Raw genomic sequence first — 12,919 nt, forward strand, 5'->3', positions numbered from 1 at the left:
TAATAAACTGTTTCATGAGAGAAAACAGTTTTTACAGAGAAAGCATAGACAGAATCCAGTGTTTCAACATATTTCAGGACAGCATTAGACAGCATTAAACAGTCAAAAAACTTGTATCAAAAAAGCATTTCCATCTACCAGACTGATAGGGCAATTGTCAAGGATGTTCTTTCCCTTTTCAAACAGTTTAACTTACTGATTAGTAACAGCTACTTAGAATAATCTAAAAAGTCATCACATGAAAAAACAGAAAAGGAAATTATGAATGGACAATATCAGAGTTTAGATCAGTACAGTCTGCTCTTTGATCCAATATGGATTCAAGAGAACTGAATCAAAAGCATCTTCAAGTTGTGTTGAGTTCAAAAGCTGTTCAGTCATGTCCATCCTTATTAATATCCCCAGCACACACTTAAGTGAGTAAAGACCATGAGGGACTGTTTCAGTAAGACTTGTTACTTAAGATTTAAGAATGTGTACAAATCCATTTCACAGTCTGAACTTGCCTCCCTTTGCCCCCAAACAGGTTAAAAATAAATATTACCAATTCACTTACCTGCAAACACTAGATTTTCTGGACATGGTAGTACTGGGAGAGGATGGAGGAGTCTGGTAAGACCAGCTGTAATCAGAACCTTTCAAATCTAAAATTACCTGATGAAAGATAATCAATAGCATCAAGGATGTGGAAAAAATTTTGGCCTATTAAATAAAGCATCTGCTTGTCATACAACATTCATCCCTACTACAAACTTTCAGTGCCAATTGAGTCTCAGTTCTCTTCCTAAATTCCTGTACCACACAGGAGAGTTGGTTTCATCCTTGGCTTTCTTCGTACTACCATACTTAAACACTAAGGCTGCCACCACAGAAAGAAAGTTCAGATCTGAATGGAAAAAACTTCTAAAAAAAGTAAATTGGAGATATATTTTTGGCATTAAGGAAGCTTTTCTGGTTTTTGTTTCTTTTGTTTTGCTTGGTTTGACTTAAAAAATTATTACAGCCTTTGAGTTGAAGTACTGTAACATTTTAAACAATTAACTGAAGATTCAGTATTCAACCACAATAGAGCTTTACACTTCGAGGTCAATGATAAGGTGATTATGAAGTATGACAACAAACAAAACTGAGTTCACACAGCAGGGTTGCAGAAAAATGTCCCATTTGGATTCATTTAATGACACACATTTTCCTATGCATTTCAAGGACAGCATCGAAAAATGCTTGCATGTTAGACTCCATTAAGCTACACAACCCCAGCAATTTTGTGACTACAAAAAGACAGGGATGCTCAAACGTAGGGCAAAGAGATGACACTCATTTCTCAAACACTCTGCAGAAATGGGGCATCTTCATTCCCTTCAAAGTGTTACTGCTACCACTTCACTCTGATCTCACCAAATATTTTAGGGGCACTCAGCCCCTGAAAACAAATTTTCACAACAAAAAAGATGGGGTTTTTTTAATTGCTCATGTTAAAAATGAACTTGCTGCCACAAAGCTTCTACAAAACATCACATTAAGTCACTGAACATTAGTAGTCAATATTCCTCACAACACAAAAGAAAAAGTGGTGTAAGCCACAAATAAAATGTTTTCCAGGTAACAAGAGCTAACCTGTTCACTTGAGGATGGCAATTTGTGTGGATCCATGGTGAGACTTTTCAGGTCATCTGATATGGTTTGTAAATGGGTTATTTCTCCTAGCATTGATATTTCTTCTTCCTGAAAAGAAAAACAATGCAGGCTAACCACAGCCTTGGTTTTAAAAATCAGACCTGTAACACAATATATGACCTTTATAATTTTGCTTAACTGTGGGGATGCCCAGTGGAGCTGCATTTTCTTTCCACATCAAGTAACAATGAAAGGTTGAAAATATTAATTTAGAGTTTTGTAACTAACTTAAGATTTCTATAAATTCTAAGGCCCAGAAATCTTTTCTCTCATCAAGATAAAAAAGCCTCAGCCTTCTTTTTGTGACATCTTCAGAAAAAGTGTCAGTTTTGCTGCACTTGACAAATACCTAACTGTTCTGTGTACACTCACGAATGTGCCCTAAAAATTTTAAGCTTAGGTGTAAATGGGGGTTAAATTCATAGCTTTTGATAGTTAAGTTAAAGACATTATACAGCTACAGAGCATTAATACATCTGTGATTGATTCTGGCTCAAATTACACCAACAGCTAACTCAGAGGATGATTCTTGCACTGTAAATTACCATATTAATTCCTTAGCTACCATTTCTTCCAGGTCCTCCGAGTCTGGAATCCACCTCCTTCTGCTCAGCCATGACTTTCCTAATTCTCTAACTATGGTTTTCTGTTGAGACTGATGCTCTTTGTAAACAAGCACTGGGAACATTTTCCCAGTACGCTGGTGACCCTTCAGAAATGCGCCTCACTTGCACAAAGCCATGAACAATTCCTTGTCAGGCTTCAGACTACCTGAGAGGATGAACATTTACTCAAACCTTTCCAATGAACTGAAAAACTGTCATGTAGAAGAAAAGGAGCTATCAGAAAACTGCATGGAAGCAGCCTGCAATTTGTCAGATAATGTCATTATATACACAAGGGAGGTCTTGAAACATTTATCAGTCCTAGCACTGGAGTAGGAGTAAGGAGGATTTTTATTAAAATGTGATGTTAAGAAGGAAAGCAGTGGAAAAAGTTGCATTTGCAATGTCTCAGGCTGGAATGCATAAAGAACACAAACTGACTTCAGTCTTTGTGCTCATTGTTTACCCACCAGTCACCTTGAAGATATTCAGTGTTTTCCATTGCTGAATTACTACAAATGCCTACAAGAAAGGTCCCAACTCTCACCACTTGCTAGACAGAGATATAAGCTGGATTTTGGCTCTAGAAATGAATTCCTAAGACATAACGAGATACTCTCTTCAGAGGCTTCTGGCCACTTATCTAATCTGTGAATTGTACTGACTGAAAACGAAGAGCTCTTACAATCACAGGGCGCAGCATCGAGATGAAAGCACAGAATCGACCGCGCTCCTCGATCAGAGCCTTTCTGACAGCTTGCTTCTCGGTCTCCTCAAGCAGCAGGTACTTATCATTGACATCTTGTAAAGCACTATCCAGCTGGGGCTGAATGTCACCCCGTCCTGTATGCAGGAAACAATCAAGAGCACATATTGTCAAAACTGTGCCTCTCCAGAGAAGATAACATTATTTTCAGCCAGCACTGCTGCTGGATTGTGCTTTTGTAATTCAAATATCAACCAGCATTTTCCTTTAATTCTGATTAGTAAGGATATCTCCCTCCCCCAATTAAACCAAGCATTTCAAAGCATTTATTTTTTTCCCCTTTTGCACAGAATAGAAGTCCAGCTCAATTCAAAAGGTTTCACAAGCCAAAGACAGCATTTTAAATAAGGACTTTATCAGAGCATTAGCTGTAGAAACTCTTCACATCATCCTTGCTGAAAACCAACATCTTACTACCTGGGAGAGTATAAATCACTAGACCAGGTGTACTCCTCCTCCTTCTTGCATTTGTGCTTAATGAGGTCCTAGTGAGAATTTTGTGGAGCCACTAAAGGAATCAATCAGTCTCCTACACAAAATGCTACTATGGACATGTTACTGATCATTTGACCACTGGGTTCAAGTACTCTGCACAAACCAACTGCTGAAACCATTTTCTTCATTCCTGAGTCCAAACTAAACCAAACCTTTCAACATAGGTTATAGGTTATATTTGACATATATGTCCAATATATGTCAATGGATATAATAAAATTCCAATGTTTTTAAATTTAAAAGCTTCACCATGTTAATTAGTCAACTAATAATACCAAAACTTTCTGTGACAGTAAGTACCTTATTCTGTGCTGACTGCTTACACTGCATCATGCCAAAAAATATTCCTCTAGGAATTAAGAGCTATTGCTTAGATATAACTAATACGGTTGCTTTTTCAAGATGTTTCCATGCAGCTTACACACCTAAATATTTTAAAGGACTTCAGCTGTATAAATTTGTTGCAAATCTCCCAGAAATGTCATCACATGCAATTTAACTACCAGGAAGGTAACACTGAAAAGATGGTGGGTGAGTTACAAGCAGCTACCCAAAATCAATTTTTTGGGTGATAACTTTTCTGTACAGAGGATTTAAAGCTATGAGCAAGAGGAAAAAAGTCTCTTTATGTGTGTAGTCTCTTTATGTGTAGCACACAACGCAGATGACTCAGTGTCAGGCATACAAAGGAAAAACCTTTGCATTACTATTATATGTTTTTCCCTTATACTCCAGAGCAAGGCAAAACCATCAGCCTCCCTGCACTGATACACAGCCAGAGCTGCAGGAAAAGAGAGCAGCAATGGAAGCAAAGAGAATCACATTGGCTTAGGGGAATTACCGGCTGGATATATCCAAATCTCCTCTGTACAGAGTTAGACATAGTCCAGATAAAATGCACTGACACCCACATGCAGAGCTCTGCAATGGATCCTGGAAGAATCACATGCTGTGCAACATGGACACGGCCACCACCAAGGCCACCTGGTACCAAACTTTCAGCACTGTCTGATCCTGCAGATCAGTCTGGCTGCTCTAATGTGGTCGTAAAACTGTTTTGGAAGTAAATAAACGTTAAGAACAGAGTCTAATGTTTCTCTGCTTCCTCCATCAAAATCAGCATCTACCAGATACAAGCTATAGCACAGTTTTGGGTACCTTCTGTACATTTTAGCCCCCTCCCCCCCTCCAATATTCTGCCATGAGATGCAGTGGTAAAACATTTCATACTTCTCTGGAATTGTTTCTTTAGGAAACAGAAACTTGCATCATTGCTCAGGCCCTTTTTGAGTGCTGCCTGGAATTACAGTGGGTAAAATAACCACCTCTTGTTCAAGCCTAGATACTGGCTCACTACCATGGAGGCACCAAATGCAAAATATATTAGCTGCAAACTAAATCAAACATTCAGTAGTTAAGCTCTGCAGAGCTGCTATAAACATTCAGCTGCACCACCATAATCATGCACATAATACAAATCTTTGTTAAATGCATTTGCCTATGCAGTAAGAACACACACATTTAAAAAGCAACTGGACACCATTGACAAAGTGGGTTCAATTATAGTGAATTTTGGTACTTTCTGTGGACCTCAGAGTAGGACATCGTGGACCAGAGAAACAAGAGCAGCCAAAACCTGGGGCAAGAACAAACCTCTTTTGCACCTGTGTAATTCACTCAAGTGAACAAAGTTATTAGGATAATGTTCAGGCTGGTATTTTAACCCTTTGGTCAAAGCATGTGTAAAACTGCACCATTCTCCAACTTCCTCTGTACCTCTACAAAATTCCCATTTTATTTCTTCCAGTGAGTCAGTACAGTAACAAACACACCAGTTCTCACCAGTATTTTCACAGACCCGTTTTTATGCTCAGGGGCATTGGGGCAGTCTATGAAAACACAGAAGCTGTCTCAGGTATAATCCAGAGCAGGAAACACGCTTAGGTGAATCATTCAGATGAGGCTCTGAAGCCAGATGTTTACAGATGAATACAGCTCTCTCCTGGTGACTTCTCATAACTCATCTTTTAGGAGGAGGAAAGCTTTATCAACATCTTTTGAAAGCTCCACAATGCAGACATCAATCTAGCAGTCTTTTGAAAGCAGGCGTAGCTCTTCCCACTCCCTGAATCGCCAGCTGCACTCAGCTCAGGAAAATTGAGGGGTGAGATCTCTGCCGAATTGAACCAGTTTCTTTTCCTAAGCAGAGCAGAGCACATCCCCAAAGCAGCACTCCTACACTCAGAGAACACCAAAGGTGTGAGGGCCAACTGCTGACCACCTCTGCTCCTCAGACACCTTGGGTCTCCACTGATTTCAGTCTGCTACTTATCTCAGAAGGGAGTATTGACCACTGGAGAACAATGCAGTTCTTTTCCCCCTTGAATGACAAGGAGAAGGTTAATTGGCCAAGGCAGTATTTTTGAAGATTGCAGTATTTTTGTTGTGGTCACATGGCACACTTTCATAAGAAACACCACTGTGATTATTTCCTTCAGCCCACATTCTCTGGCCTTTAGGTTATGCATTCCAAAACACTTCCAACCAACACAACTACCACAATGATATAAGATAGTTCCAGAACAGTCTTATCATGCAGTAGCTGTAAAAGTGCACCTGGAAGGACACTCCTACCCCAGCTGCAGGCAGGTTTAGTGACCCACCACAGCAATCAGCAGCAGCAATGGTCAAAAGCTTCCAATGTAGGCACACGTTGCTGGTCTGCAACCAGCCTGACATGAACGGGAGGGAGGGATGGTTCTGAAGAGCATATCCAGCTGCACCCAGAAGAACAAGTCAACAACTTGAACACTGATTCAAATCCAGCCTTTCTCAAAGTGGATCTCTGGTGATGCAGAGAGGAGCAGAAATGCAAGACCAGAAGTTGTGGACTGAATTCTCCAACAACACCAATGCTCCAACAGCCTGGTGACCTGTGGCTGGACACAGGCAAGTGACAGCTAATCATATGCAGGGAGCTGAACTGCTTCTTATCAAAAGTAACATGGCTCTGCTGCTACTTCAAGGACAGTCTCAATATGCTACCCTCACAGCAGGTGCTTTACATCATTATCACGACATGCAATGGCTTTAAAGGACCAACATGCAACAGAACTTGCATTTTACAGTGTTTTGTGTGAATCCTGGCTGAAAGCCTCATGCAATTTCTTAAATAACTATTGTACAAAAAGAACTTTAATGAAGGAAAAATATTAGGGAAAAAGGAAAAGGCAAATCTAATTTTCAACCCAGTTTCATGCCTACATTTTATAAGACAACTTAAACTAGCAAAACTCTCAGCAACACCAAAGTAGAACAATTTTTAAATTCTCCATGTGCAAGTTGGACTGCTAAATTTTAATGCCATTATTGACAATGCAATGCAGCAAATATTGGTGAAATGACTATTTTCCATGTCTTCATGTAAAGACTGTTCCCTTCCGCTTTTTTAAGCATCTGCACAGAACTTGAATATTCAATATTGGACACTTTGACAGAGCGGCAGAATTTACATGGTGTGAGGCAATGCTGAGTACACCTCTACTTGTACAAACCAAAGTCAGTCATTCCCAAACCACCTTCTTTACAAGACCACACCTGCTCCAGCTGCCAGAATGAATACCTGCTTTAAGTTCTGCACAGTAAAGCCAACCAATTAACCAATACAGTGCTGAGAACAGAAAAATTCTGCCATCATTTATGGAAAGGTGAAAAACCTCATAACTGGGATTAACCTCAGACTCCTTCAGAAATCAAATCCGAGTATTTCTGTCGGCTACTGGAGATGTGAGTCAGCTGCTCACGTCCAAAAGTGCAGAGTTTTGCCTTAACGGAAAAGCTACAAGTTGCCAAATGACATTTCTGGATTGAATTACAAACCAGGAAAACCACAATGTGTGGTTTCAGAAATGGGGACAAGCAGCAGGCTCAACAAGGCCCAGCTCCAGGAGTTGGAGGCATCTTGTTTGAGAGCTTGCTGATTTAATCAATCCAGGCTTCTCCCAAAGGCAACACCTACATCACACTACACTTACAAGTGCAGGTATGAGTACTTTGCTCAGATTCAGAAACACCATTCTTCATTCACAATGGGATCTCAAGGCAGCTACTTTAAATTTGCAAAACAGCTGAAACAGCACCCCAATTTAAACATATTTGAGATGTGATCAGGCAACAGGAGACAATTGTGATGCTGAATTCCAACCCTTTCCCGAGCACGGAGTAAATATAGTGATTTCTTATCTATTGGGTAAGAAAGATGCATGCGATTTTCAGAAAAAGGGGAATTTGGATCACAGGTTACAAAGACCAACATTAAGGACTTTAGGCTCTAGACTTTAAAAGTCATATTAACAACCAGATACTCAATTATTTGAACATCACCTTGATGACATGTCTATTCCATTTAACTTCTCTCCCAGCTGTGACAAGATTTATCTGTCCATGTTAATCCCTTTCTAAAATAAACCAGAGGTTTTCTTCTTTTACAGTGTTCCAATTAGATTCCAAAAGAAAATAAATCAAAAGATCATTTGTTCATTAAGATTGGGCAATATTTTAGTTGCATTAGAAATTAAAGTCTAGGCAGTTAGTGGAGACCAGACACCATAAAGAGGCCACAGCAAGGGCTACAATAAACCAGCCACCAGGGTCACAGCATGGCACAGACTTACCCAGAGCCTCAGCTGTCAGGCAGGTGCGCATGGTGAGAAATTGCAGGACACAAAATTGACACAGAAAGGAAAATAAAAAAAGTCAAACTGGTATTCCAGCATTCCTAGAATTTAGACATTATCATAAGCTCCAAGACAAGAGAGTGAGCAGTTTGGACTAGACTATTTTGACTTCTTCCATTGCTGGTAAAGACAAATGCATTAGTTTTGCATCCCGGTGAGCTGCTGCAAATTAAACCCCTGGTTATTTACCACACAGTTTTATTTTACGATACTTAAACCAGTTTAGGCTCCTCAGTGAAAACATGTAAACCTGTGCTTCAGAGAAAGTGAACCACATGGATAACCAGACCCTGGTCAAGTTGGCACAAAGCTCATCCCCTCGCAGGGAAGAGGGAACTCATACCTGCAGAGCTCTGGGCAAGCACTGTGTGAGTAATCACAGCATTTTATGATGTTCTCTACTGCAATTACATTAACAGATTGTTAGTTAAATGAAAACCTAATTGCTGATGCAATGTGGAAGAACATCAAAAAGATTAACTATGATATGTGTATTTTAATTAAAAAACTTTATATAATAAAATTTTGTAATAAAATTGGCTTGCTATCAAAAAGAGGGGAACTATCAAGAGGCCTTCAAAATTCAAGGAACCAAAGTAAATTGAAGAAATGTCTTCAGTCACTGATTTAGCAATATGTCTTCATTGCATTTTGGTAAAGGAGAGCTCACATTATAAGCTGGCAGGGAAAAAACCCCAAAAACATCAAAACACACCAAAAAACCCTGAAGGCACCATGGTCTCATCCACACAGGATTTTTTTCCTGCAACAGATAAGGATAATTTGCTCATTAGCTTCCCTCCTGAGCCGCATCTTATTGACTCCAGAGTTTTGGCTCTCCAGTCATGGTGCCACACTTGATCAATTTAGAAGAATGAGGCTCCCTCCTGGGGGAGGAAGGCTCTGTCCAGGGATTCTCCCTCCTCAGCCTGCCACTCCAGATGGGGCAAGTGCCATGTACAGAAAGAGCACAAAGTACTTGAATGAGAAGGTCAGCACTTGCTTTAAGAACTGAGACATTCTTCAGTTATAATTGCATTGAAGAGCTTTATGCTTTTTAGTTTAGAGTCACAGGCTTTGCAAAACCATCCTTAAGAGCAGTGTAACAATATTACTAAGACCAGAGGATAACACAAAAAGGCTCTAAAAAAAAAGAGGTCATCTTTCCTAACCAGGAGGAGAAAAAAAAGCACTTTTGGCAGTATAACAGGAAATTAATAATCATGTACAGTAAATTAAAAATCATGTTCTAGTCATCGAATTTCATTAGAATCACAGGATACTTTCCAAAACTGCTGCATACTCAAAAGGAGAGACTGTCAATTTGGATACTCAGCATTGATGGGATACAAGAAGAAATGCTGTACTGAATGTTATGGGAATTCTGCAGAAACTTCTACGTATCTTGCAGATAAAACTCAGTTTTCTTATTAACATGTGTTATATTATTGGGAGTGTTACATCCAACATCTTTTTACATATCCACTTGGATTTAAACATTTTCCTCAAAACTCACACACACTGTGACATGAAGAACCTGTAAATGAAACCTACCAGTCATGTTATGGGCAGAAAGGAAACCTGTCGATTTATTCATTAATAGCCAAGCTGAAATACAGAAAATAGACCAAACATGCACTCCAGATTTTACACATACATTCAGATGTATTTTAATTTAATCACTTGATCATTTTTTTCTTCAAGAATCATGCATTTGTTAACCTACCCAAACAGTTACATGCAGAGCCACAGCTGCTGACTCTCCTGATTCAATATAGCATCAACAGCTTCTAGCAGCTATGGATCCACTTACAAGGCCCTGACTCAGCAGAAACCTAAGCATGAAATTTATTTTAAGTATATGCATAATTATTCTGCTGACTCAGGTCAGCTGGGCAGACTTCTGATGGCCAATGCTTTTCTGAAAACGAAGAGCAATTTAGAAGATGTCTGCAATTCCATGCACTACAAAACTTCATCTGTTCAGGCAAGAGCTACATGTCAACACTGGGGTGGGCAACAAGCCCTAGGGGCCTCTTCCCCATGGGAACAAGGGTGTAAGGAAAACGATGAACCTTGAAGATCACCTTGACACCCTTGGGGACTTGCATGGATCTCGGAGGTGCACCAGGATCCTATTTAAGAATACACAGATTTAGCTTCAGGTGGATATTTTTTTTGTGTAAAGATAACAAAGAGAGTGAAAATTTTCTCTGTGAGGTCATCTGAAACGCAAAATTCATTTTGCCATTGTGTCACTTTACTAAGAATATCCTAGCAAACTTCCAGAAAGGACCCTGGACTTCCTTTTGTTTTGTTTGGAAAGCTTGGTGTTTTCCCCATCACTTCAAGCTTTGGAAACACCCTTATTGCAATTAACACACTTACTCTGCAAACCTAGTTTCTAATACATGATCTTCAGGCCCAGCCTGAACTTTCAACTCAGCCACATGGAAGGAGAACAAACAAACCACACACAAGCCGTGGAACAGGCAAACCCCCGTGGATTCAGCCCCTCAGAGCTATGGCAGGGAGCCCAACCTGAAGCACTCCTGCCAGGACAAGCCACAAAGCCCATGACCCTCCTTCCTAAATGTCCTTGGGGTGCAGACAAGAAGCAAGGAGCTGCTGTGCATGCTGCAGCATCAGCTGTGAGAGAGCCTCTGCATCCCAGCATGTCAGGGCCAGGGGACACCACTGCCATGACATGAATGAGGACAGGAGAGGGTTATATTTGAGCTCCTCCATCTGGAGCTGCCCAAAGCAGAAGAAAAACACTTTCCCATAATGTCAGATGGGAAATAGCAGAATAAGCTTAAAGGACCTTTTTAGTAGTATGCGCAGTATTAAAGCAAATCCAGAATTCAGCAAACAACCTGCTTGCCCACAGGTGATCATAAAGTTAATTCAAAAGTATTCTTACAAGTGCTAGGAAGGGAATGAATTGGTTGTTTTAGAGTTCCCATAGGTGAGTCAGTAACTTTACAGAAAAAACAAAGGGACAGGTCCTGCTTGAGGAAGAACAGAACAAAAAGAGTAAGTCTGAAAAACAGAGAAACAGGAGAGCTGAAGACACAGGAAGACATTCATGCACTCAGCCACATGCCTACCAGCATAGGTTTGCCATAAGTTCAAACCTCATTTGTGTCCTAAAGCAGAATCACTTCTGCAGCTTTATCATGTTATGCAATAAGCCCCTTCTTGATTTTTTTATCCCTTGGTAGTAGCAAGAGGAACATACTTCACCACACAGAACATTGAACAGATATGTCAAGATGGGTACATACAAAAACATGTTCACGTCAACATTTGACACTGCAGTCTCACCAAACATTTGACATTGCAGTCAGACCAAAACTTTATTTCCTCATGACAGGGATCAAAACAGAGAAGAGGGGAAAAGGCATCTTCTCCTGTTTTTTTCTTCTACATTTAAGCATTGTAGATAACTTGCAAGAAGGCAGGCAGAACTTCCTCCAATCCTGTCTACTTGTGCTGGGGCCAACAGCTTTGGGCATTTACACTCACAGCCATATGAGTCAAGGCCTCCCTACATCTCTCCAGGGGCCATGGGAACAACTCTCAGATTCTCAAAAATATTGCAGCTCCTCCTTTTCCCTGTATTGGCTACCTGTGAGTCCTCAGCTCTTCCACCTGCCCCATACCCTCAAACATCTCCTGACTCCTACTGGTTTTGTGCTCTGGAACAAACACCATGAGTCTGAAAGCAGTTCCAAGGGTGACAGCAAAGAAATACAGCACTTTCACCACAACTCCAAAAGAACATCACAACAGCAAAATTAAGCAAGGGCATTAGATTAATTAAAAAAAACCCAAACAAAAAAACAAAAAAACCCAACCAAACCAAAAACCCCAAAACCGAAACTTCAATCACATCATGGCTGCTATAACAAAAATGGCAAAATGAGGCCTGTTCAACTCCTTGCTCAAAGATGTTTAATCCTGAAGGAGTACAAAACACCAGTTTCTTGACTCTCATCATGAGACTTGGCTCATATTTGAGGAGGGGGATATGAAACCAGAAAATCCAAGGACTAAGTCTGCTTGTTTTAACCACTGCTGACAGATGCAGTATGAGAACAGTGGGTTGTTTTTTTTCCAGCAGCTTTTAAGTACTTCTCCTTCCTCTTCACACTTTACAGAAAACAATGTCTCCTCCCTCAATACTGCACACTGATTTATTGAACACTCAAAAGCAGGATAAAGTGGAGATGAAGCCAGACAGCTGCCAATCCACAGAAACAGGCTCAAAAAATGGCTCCTTCTTCACAGATCCCAGACATTCACCCAACCATCCCAGGCTTTTATGTTTTTGTCAGTGCCTACCTACCATACACTGCTGGGCTGTTTGTACCACACAAGGACAAGAAGAAATAAGACTAGAAAGGCAGGGGGAAGACAGGAGGAGACATGGAAGGAATATCACAAAGTCTCTAAAGCTGTTGGTCTGAAGTCGGACATTCCATCACACAAAATGAGAAACATGTTCTAGCATCACCCAAAAATAAGATCTTATCTCAAAAAGTCATGTTCTCCTAACAATCACCATTCTGATTTGGAACACTGATAAACAGACACACAGAACCTACTGAGCTAAGCTCCCTTTTGCTGGCTTTCCT

General features: G+C 40.3%; 1 protein-coding gene across 16 annotated transcripts in view; it reads right to left on the reverse strand.

Moving 5' to 3' along the window:
• Nucleotides 1–12,919, reverse strand: part of MTSS1 (MTSS I-BAR domain containing 1) — a 125,594-nt gene that overhangs the window by 17,253 nt on the left and 95,422 nt on the right. For 9 of the 16 annotated variants that reach the window (XM_058833444.1, XM_058833439.1, XM_058833436.1 and 6 more), the window contains 4 exons: nt 8,217–8,228; nt 2,968–3,125; nt 1,618–1,725; nt 557–654 (listed from right to left, as the gene is read on the reverse strand). In XM_058833444.1, the coding sequence (XP_058689427.1) occupies nt 557–654; nt 1,618–1,725; nt 2,968–3,125; nt 8,217–8,228 (376 nt within the window). The remainder of the gene's footprint in view (nt 1–556; nt 655–1,617; nt 1,726–2,967; nt 3,126–8,216; nt 8,229–12,919) is intronic. The other 7 variants (XM_058833438.1, XM_058833450.1, XM_058833443.1 and 4 more) reach the window with 1 other exon arrangement.

This window comes from Poecile atricapillus, chromosome 2, assembly GCF_030490865.1.
Source record: "Poecile atricapillus isolate bPoeAtr1 chromosome 2, bPoeAtr1.hap1, whole genome shotgun sequence".
Lineage (NCBI taxonomy): Eukaryota > Metazoa > Chordata > Aves > Passeriformes > Paridae > Poecile > Poecile atricapillus.